Raw genomic sequence first — 9,398 nt, forward strand, 5'->3', positions numbered from 1 at the left:
CTGCCTATAACAAAGCAAAATCAACCAATAAACTATTGAGACGCGCAGATTGATATCGCAAAATATTTATTTATTCACATCAAAGTTTAAATAAATGATCATTGCATTTTATGCAGAGGTGAATACTAGTTCTGCAAACGGGAAAAAAACAGGCAGGAAGAATTCAAAGATTCTGAGCAAGTACACGTCTGTATGATAAGATCATACTTTTTTCTTGTGTATCCAAGCTCTAAATGCTGTACATGAAAGGCATTACAACAAATTCCTGTATATTTTTATTTGAACACTAAAGCTGTAATCCAGACCTACTTGTTGGTGTGAATTTTTCTATCATTTAATTGCTCTTTCTTTAAATTTTTTATCATCCAATTGTTCTATCGCTTATTTGCTCTAGAGTTTTATCGCTCTATCATTTAATTGCCCTATCGCGTGATTGCCCCCATCGTTTAATTGCCTTATCGCGTAATTGTTTTTTTTTAATTTCTCATCATACAATGGTTTTATCGCTTATTTTTATCGCTCAATCTTGAAATTGTCTTATCGCTTAATTGCCCTATCGTTTAATTGTCATATCTTTTAATTACCCTATCCTGTAATTGCCCTATCGTGTAATCGCCTTATCGTGTAATTGCCTTATCGTTAAATTGCTCTATCGTTTAATTGCTCTATCATTGAATGGTTCGATCGTATAATTGTTCTAAGTTTTAAAAGTTTCCCACGTGGCGGGGATGCATCGCTTGACTGCCACGCCCCAGCCGATCAGAGGCCGCCACCATCCCAGGGGCGCTGTGATCGCCTTCAGATTACGTCTTTACTGCCCAGAACTGGCGCACTTCTTGCTCTGGTCTGCCTACCTGAAGTGCCAGTGTGTGGTTTTTGCAATGTTATTCCTACCAGAACTTTCTTGCAGATGAAGGTGAACAAGAACATGGTAAGGTAGGGGAAAAAGGTCACTTCGTCGATATTGTACCTAAGTCTTGTGATAAAAAGATTATAGTAATTCTATATAACGGTGGAGGCTCAAGTGTCGGAGGGCGAATTTAATTTTTTAAGTTTCACTACTCGAAACTTAACGGCTTTTACTTATCTCTGACCAATCATAAATACTTCAAATTAGTCTTATATCTGACCAGTTCTTACCAGTCATTACGACTACTTATTGATCAGGAAAGTCAGTTTTCCTAAAAAAGGCTGGTAAATAATGAAAAGATTAATTCGTTTAAAATATGTATTTAGTAATTGTCAAGGGTTAAATAATATTGTTTTAATACTATGCACAGAGTTATTAATAAAAACATAAAAAGATTTAAATGGTTACAAAACTTAACATTACTGCTGGAATAAATAACTATTAGGTTAAGGTAATTTTTGCAGTCAGCGACTCGAAAATGCGATCGTATTTTTTAAATGATCGATCTGCGATCGCAATACAAAATCTGCCGATGAGAAGGGTTCGCATGTTGTTTGAAAGTGTTGAAAGGATCACATGTTGTTTGAAAGTGTTGAAGGGGTCACATGTTGTTTGAAAGTGTTGAAGGGATCGCATGTTGTTTGAAAGTGTTGAAAGGATCGCATGTTGTTTGAAAGTGTTGAAGGGATCACATGTTGTTTGAAAGTGTTGAAGGGATCGCATGTTGTTTGAAAGTGTTGAAGGGATAGCATGTTGTTTGAAAGTGTTGAAGGGATCGCTTGTTGTTTGAAAGTGTTGGAGAGATCACATGTTGTTTGAAAGTGTTGAAGGGATCACATGTTGTTTGAAAGTGTTGAAGGGACCACATGTTGTTTGAAAGTGTTGAAGGGACCACATGTTGTTTGAAAGTATTGAAGGGATCGCATTTTGTTTGAAAGTGTTGAAGGGACCACATGTTATTTGAAAGTCTTGAAAGGATCGCATATTGTTTGAAAGTGTTGAAGGGATCGCATATTGTTTGAATGTTTGAAAGTGTTGAAGGGATCGCATGTTGTTTGAAAGTGTTGAAGGGATCGCATGTTGTTTGAAAGTGTTGAAGAGATCGTATGTTGTTTGAAAGTAGTCTGCTATCAACCAGCATCTCATGATTGTAACTAATTTATCGCAACATGCAGAAAACTTCTGCGAGTTTGGCATGTTTACAGATCTCATTATTCTACATTTCATTTATTTCATTCTTTATTCTGATAAATGATTAAATAAAGCAGTAGAATATGAACCTTTAGGAACCGTTAACTTTGGATTTAAAATTTATCGATGCAAAGTGAGTTGACATTTCAGAATATTTTTAATATTAAATTGCACTCCAAAATCAATTTTATCCAAAAAATGAAACACAATTCGGAACGTTCTTTACATTCTCAGTCGTAATAACTTACGATTCTTATGAGGAAGGATTTATTGAACTTGAATGTTGGGCTAGCTTTTGGAGTTTTGTTCGTAGATATGCATCAACCGGTTAGTCCAACGTCATGGTGGGCACATAACTTTGTACGCTTCAATTATTATATGGCCCTTCAATTATCCTATTGATTCCTCTATTATTGTATGACTGCTTCAATTATCCTATTGTATCCTCAATTATTTTATTACATCCTGATTAATCCTTTTCATTACTCAATTATTGTATGACTGCTTCAATTATCTTATCGCATCCTCAATTATCTTATTACCTCATCAATTATCCTATTATCTCCTAAATTATTGCATTTCCTTCTCAATTAACCTATACTTCTTTATATGACCGCCTCAATTATCTTATCGCATCCTCAATTATCTTATTACCTCCTCGATTATCCTATTATCACCTAAATCATTGCATTTCCTTCACAATTAACCAATTGCCTCCTCGCTATGCGTTTGCCCTCGCAGCCTCAGCGTCTTCCCTCGCTGCCTTCTCGATCTGGTCGAGCACGAACTGAGGGATGGGGTGAGGGAAGGCTACAGGCACTGGCAGGTAGGAAGACTCGGGCTGAAAACCGTTCTTGTCCGCCACATACTTCAGCTCGAACAGGTTGCCGTCGGGCAGCGTGAACCTGTCACCAGGGATGGGCAGGAGTGAAAGGAGTGTAGAGGATGTAGCTTATATAATTTCATTTAGAATTCGTGTAACTAAAATATTTTTATGCGGGATATTTCATACTTATTGTGTTTAAAAGCTTTCAGTTAAGAGAAAAACTGCCGCTGGTTCCTGGCATTGTGCATGCGTGCGTCCGCCAACGCTAATTTTTTTATTGAGACCGCCGAACAATTAATATTTTGAGGATATCTCTGGAGCACTTTTTCGTCAAACGGAATTTGAAATACCTTGCAATAAAGACATAAACATACCCATGAATATTACCTAGCCTTGACCTATGTTTACTCACGAATATGACCCATCCTTGACCAAGGTTTGCTCACGAATATGACCCAGCCTTGACCTAGGTTTACTCACGAATATGACCCAGCCTTGACCTAGGTGTACTCACGTATATGACCCAGCCTTGACCTAGGTTTAACTCACGAATATGAGCCAGCCTTGACCTAGGTTTACTCACGAATTTGAGCCAGCCTTGACCTAGGTTTCCTCACGAATATGACCCAGCATTGACCGAGGTTTACTCACGAATATGACCCAGCCTTGACCTAGGTTTCCTCACGAATATGACCCAGCCTTGACCGAGGTTTACTCACGAATATGACCCAGCCTTGACCAAGATTTTCTCACGAATACGACCCAGCCCTGACCTAGGTTTACTCACGAATATGAGCCAGCCTTGACGATGGACTCAGCCGAGTCGTCGCTCTGGCCGGCCTCTGACATGGAGATGCCGTTCTCGGTCTCGATGTCGAAGGTGTAAGCGCCTCTCTCCCCATCTACCCGCTCGTCGGTCTTGGTCCTGACGTAGTTAAGGGGGTTGTAGGGGAACTGGGGAGCGATGGCTGGGGAGTTGCTTGCTGATCCCCCGCTGGGGAATGGCTTTGGCAGCCCCATGACTGCAGTCAGAGTTACGGAGAAGACCAGAAGCGCCTGCAGGAGCAGTGAATGGGGAGAACATTAGTGAAACATTTTTACTTGTGCAGAGCATGGATGTTTAGACGGTACATAGTATGGGTGATTAGACGGTGCAGAGCATGGATGTTTGGACGGTGCAGAGTATGGGTGATTAGAGGGTGCAGAGCATGGATGTTTGGACGGTGCAGAGTATGGGTGATTAGAGAGTGCAGAGCATGGATGTTTGGACGGTGCAGAGTATGGGTGATTAGAGGGTGCAGAGCATGGATGTTTGGACGGTGCAGAGTATGGGTGATTAGAGGGTGCAGAGCATGGATGTTTGGACGGTGCAGAGTTTGGGTGACTAGAGGGTGCAGAGCATGGATGTTTGGACGGTGCAGAGTATATGTGATTAGAAAGTGCAGAGTATGGATGTTTAGACGGTGAAGAGTATGGGTGATTAGAGGGTGCAGAGCATATGGGTGATTAGAGGGTACAGAATATAGATAAGAGTTATATATAGGGCAGCTATTAAACTATCTATCTCGAATGTGTGGGGATTAGATCTCTTCCGCTCATATCCTATCATTATATCTTTAATGTCCCAGTGCTAATCTTTAACGCTTCTGCGTACGATGAAAGTCTTTCAGGAAAAGTGTGGCCATAAATGCCTTGATTTTCATGCTTAATAACCATTTTTGTTGTGAGCAGATGTCTATAGGCAGCGGGCTATGAGCACTGCAATATGAGAGCATTATTGTGAGTAATAACATAATGACATGAACAGTTATATAATAACCTAAGTCAAATGAGATAATTGAGAAAATGATGAATTTTACTTGCAAGGCCACCCACTGTTTGTTTTAAAAACATATAAACTAATTTACATCAGTTTTATTCATCATAGGAACGACCACCAAACTTAACGCCAATGAAGTTTGCGTTAAAATTGGACTGCTTCTCAGTCGGAGTTTATAGATTTTCGGAAAATAAAAAAACTTTACAAAAAAATAACAGAATTACGCACTGAGCAGCAAAATGTTGCTAATTTTATTTCTTAAAATAAAGTACAACATTTAAAATGGAAGAAAATGAATCTATGCAAGCTCAGTCGAAGCTTCGCTAATGCCAGGGCCATAATTGCACACGAGAGAACCGCCCCAGTAAACCATGTGTTGCAGTCGGCTGGTCAGTTCCTGGTTAACATGAGGGCCGCGAGCAGCAATTGTCTTCACAAAATATATCGAGAATTTATTGCTTAATTGCAGATCGGCCTTGCTTGTCGACCTAGCAGATCAAGATCAGTGCGCTCAGCAGACGATCTCGATCTCGGTCAAGGTTTGGTTGCAGGAACTGTAGGTTTACGCGGTATAGGATACGAACGGTGAAGCTGTAGAGACGATAAATTAATGCGGCAGGATACGAATGGTGAAGCTTTAGAGAAGATAAATGAATGCGACAGGATACGAGCAAAATGATTAATAATTAAATTTGTTTGTTTTACTTTTATCGTCGCCATGCTATAATATCGAAGTATTCTTAAGCAATGGCTTCCTATTTTTGCAATTTTTGTTACAGTGAATTTATTGATGAGCTTGCACGCTCGCATGGTACAAATATCAATGTGTTCCAAGTCCTCATCCGAGTACCGAGGCAACGTAGAAATGATTCCACACTAGAAATAAATAAAATCATTCAATTCAACTTTCTGACATCAAATAATTTCACGAATTCAATTATAATTCGGGACTAGGAAGCGTATTATCGATGTACCAGGAAGTTCTCACCAAAATATTCAGTCGGCAAACCACCTGAACACCTGGCTTACCTAAATATTCAATAATATAAGCACCAGAATCACCAGCACGGCCGATGTACAGGGTACCTCGAAGGTACCACCTACAATATCACCTACTCGAGGGAGAGCCTCGAGGGTACCACCTACACTATACACGCTACACTTACCAATAAAATATCAAAGCTTTGAATGTAACTACCACCTACCACCTACACTACACTTTATAGGTACCACTAATATAGCTAAGCTCGAGTGATTATATCCACCTACCGCCTACACTACATTTTATAGGTACCACTAATATAACAAAGCCTCTTGCATGTGTACATACCCATATACCACTTACACTACACTCTGCAGGTACCACTAATATAGCTAAGCCTTGAGTGACTATACTCACCTACCACCTACACTACACTTTCTAGGTATCATTAATATAGCTAAGTTCGAGTGTATAATTGTACATACTCACCTATCACCTACACTACACTTACACTGCGCATATCGCCGCGCTCACCGTACATCCTCATTCAGTACACGTAGCGCCGGTCAGGGCAGACACGTGGAGCACGTGCAAGGTTAGGCCCCAGGAGGTTCATCCAGCAGGCCAGTATAGGCTCAAATTTATTGGAGTAAATTGGCAAGCCATTTAAATTGCAAGTGTGCCCCGACAATTTGGAGGCCACGCTAGTGGAACAGACATGCGTTGGAAGACATTGTATGTCTTGTAAGCAACCGATCTAATTTACATTAAATTTAAAAGAGAATTTATTTACAGGCACATGCAGACGCCGTTCACCAAGCTCCTTGACCCAGCGGCTCTGATTAACTGATGAAAGAAATTGTGTTGTTTATGGAGAGCACATTTCATCACTAATATTTTCTGAGATGAAGTTTTACCAAATCAGTGGCTTACTTAATATTTAGACCTCAGTTTTATTGGCTGTAAACGCCAGCCATTGCCTTTAAAATCGATATGATTAAATCTGAATATTTAATTCTGCTACTTCGAAATTATTGCTGCTCTGGATGGTGAGTACAATATTTTACTTGTGGTTTGATGATTATTTTTTTTGATGGCTTTGAAAGTAAACTTAAAACAATATGAAAACCTCATTTCAGAAGTTATTGAGCCTATGACAGGTGCGCAGTGTGAACCCTTCTCACCGGCGAGATTCAACACTCCAATTAATTAACCCTTGCGCGGAGCGAGTGTTGGAGCGAATCTCACATGCGGAGGTGAGAATTTAGAATACCTCGTCAAATCTCCTTTCCCACAGCGAAGGGGATCAATTTTCCACCTTTTTAAGGGGAATGAGGGGGTTAAGAAAATCAGTTAGTTTTATCGCCAGCTCCGTGAGCTGATAAATGTTCGGTCAAGTGTCCAAAATTCGAATTTACAGGATTGAACTAAAGCGGCCTGAACGCTCTGAAGAGCAACGCTCAGTTGGTGTGAATGTACAGTCGATGAGAATGTACAGCGGGTGTGATTGTACAGTGAGTGCTCAAATACAAACGGTGCTAATTTTCAGTCAGTGCTAATGCACAGTCAGTGCTAATGTACAGTAAGTGCTAATGTACAGTCAGTGCTAATGTACAGTCAGTGATAATGTGCAGTCAGTGCTAATGTACAGTTAGTGATAATGTACATGCAGTGATAATGTACAGGCAGTGCTAATGTACGGTCAAAGTTAATGTACAGTCAGTGCTAGTGTACAGTCTGGGTAAAGGTAAATGTAATGTCGATACAAATTTACAATCGGCAGGAATATGAATTAGGAGCAAATGCTCAGTCGGTGCGACTGTTCTCGCACGCAGCCAATTTTTTTCTCAGAAGTATATTTTTTTTGCCGCAAGGCTGGGCGCCAACATGCAAGCGCAGGAGCAGGATTTGCAAACTTGAAGGCGCAGAATTGCATCTTTATTATCAACAGACAGTTCATCGCCTATATTATCAACAGACAGTTCATCGCCTATTTTATCAACAGACACCTCAACAGAATTGCCTGACTCATTTGATGGTTTCTGAGCAACATGAGTCTGGGTAACATGAGTCTGGGTAACATGAGTCTGGGTAACATGAGTCTGCGTAACATGAGTCTGGGTAACATGAGTCTGCGTAACATGAGTCTGGGTAACATGAGTCTGGGTAACATGAGTCTGGGTAACATGAGTCTGGGTAACATGAGTCTGGGTAACATGAGTCTGGGTAACATGAGTCTGGGTTACTCAGGGCCATAGCCGAGGTCAGAGCGGCGCGTAAATCACACCTCAGAGCGCCTGCTCTCAATACAAAGTCTGGGTCCAAGTTGAACAAATTTCCTCCAGCCAATCATAGGCCAATCATTGGCTGATCATAGGCCAATGATATGCCAAACATAGGCCAATCATAGGCCAATCATTGGCCAATCATAGGCCAATCATTGGGGAAATAGAGGAGGAAAATTGGCAACCAGCTCCTGAAGATTAAGGCGGGTATTGGCTCCGACGAAGGCAGAGCAGCAATAATATTGTATTCACTAAATGGCTTCAGCTGTTACTTATGTTTCTCTGGGTTGATATTGTAGACAGTTTATTACTGAAATGAGTATTAAAATAAAATTCATTGGAGAGATATTGAAATATATATGTTTTCAATTACAGCGGGGCGGCCACAGAAAGAAGGATTAGGGATAGAAAGTATGTACTGATAAACTGTATGTATGGATATATTGCATGTATGGATACAAAGTATGTATGGATACTTTATAAGTTTGAATACAAAGAATGCAGGGATACACAGTATGTATGGATACTATACATGTATGGATACATAGTATGTATGGATATTCTATATGTTTCAATACACAGTATGCATGGATACACTGATTGTTTGGATATACAGTACATACAGTATATATGTATATACTGATTGTAGGAAACACAGTATGTATGGGTATACTATATGTTTGAATACAGTGAATGTATGGACACACTGAATGTATACGTTATCACGTCATCGTTGACCAGAACAACGTTACGAGCTGAAAAAATTGACGAAAAGTCAAATTTAAGAAAGCTTCATCAAATTAAACTAAAGCAACTCATGGCCCCAACTTCCTGAGACCCACTTTGATATCTCCGAAAAATTAACTGCGTTTGATTCCCCTTTTATAAAATTCGTGCTTTAGGGAATTGTGAGACCTAACAGGACACTGGCGATAATTATAATTATATAATAATTGCGTTATAATAATTGTGTTAAAAATTTTGTAGGTAATGCTAGGAAATATACTGATCATGGATGGGCTAATATATTTTAAAATGTACATATTTTGAAATTGACGAATTATAGTTCGATTATAGAAATACAGCGCGGTTATGGTTAACTATATCGCCCAGTGTTTATAAACAAAATTTGTTTTTATGTAAAAAACAGCGAGAAGTGTTATTATCAAAAATGATGACAACATTCACTCATTTTTGGACAATTTTGTTATGTTCGGTCAATCCTATGACGTGTACTCACCTTCATGTTACTCATGGTAATCTAGGAAGATTCTAGGGTAGGATATGTCTAGGTAAGGTCTAGCCTGTGGTCTAGGCAGCAACAGCACCGGCGCTAAGGGGTCTGGTGGGTAAGTAGAGCCTGACTTTGGTCTGTCTAGACCTTT

At 39.8% G+C, this 9,398-nt stretch overlaps 1 protein-coding gene across 2 annotated transcripts; it reads right to left on the reverse strand.

Moving 5' to 3' along the window:
* Nucleotides 1-2,258: 2,258 nt before the first annotated feature.
* LOC108680670 (cuticle protein AMP1A) lies at nucleotides 2,259-9,356 on the reverse strand. 2 transcript variants are annotated; one of them, XM_018169550.2, is made up of 3 exons: nucleotides 9,254-9,356; nucleotides 3,715-3,983; nucleotides 2,259-3,006 (listed from the first exon to the last, which is right to left on the reverse strand). In XM_018169550.2, the coding sequence occupies exons 1-3, from the start codon at nucleotides 9,266-9,268 to the stop codon at nucleotides 2,823-2,825; spliced, it is 468 nt and encodes a 155-aa protein (XP_018025039.1). In that variant the 5' UTR covers nucleotides 9,269-9,356; the 3' UTR covers nucleotides 2,259-2,822. The 2 variants fall into 2 exon arrangements, with proteins under 2 accessions (XP_018025039.1, XP_018025038.1); XM_018169549.2 differs by having other exon boundaries at nucleotides 3,715-3,986.
* Nucleotides 9,357-9,398: the final 42 nt, after the last annotated feature.

The sequence above is a fragment of the Hyalella azteca genome, unplaced genomic scaffold (genome assembly GCF_000764305.2).
Source record: "Hyalella azteca isolate HAZT.00-mixed unplaced genomic scaffold, Hazt_2.0.2 contig15086, whole genome shotgun sequence".
Classification (NCBI taxonomy): Eukaryota; Metazoa; Arthropoda; class Malacostraca; order Amphipoda; family Hyalellidae; genus Hyalella; species Hyalella azteca.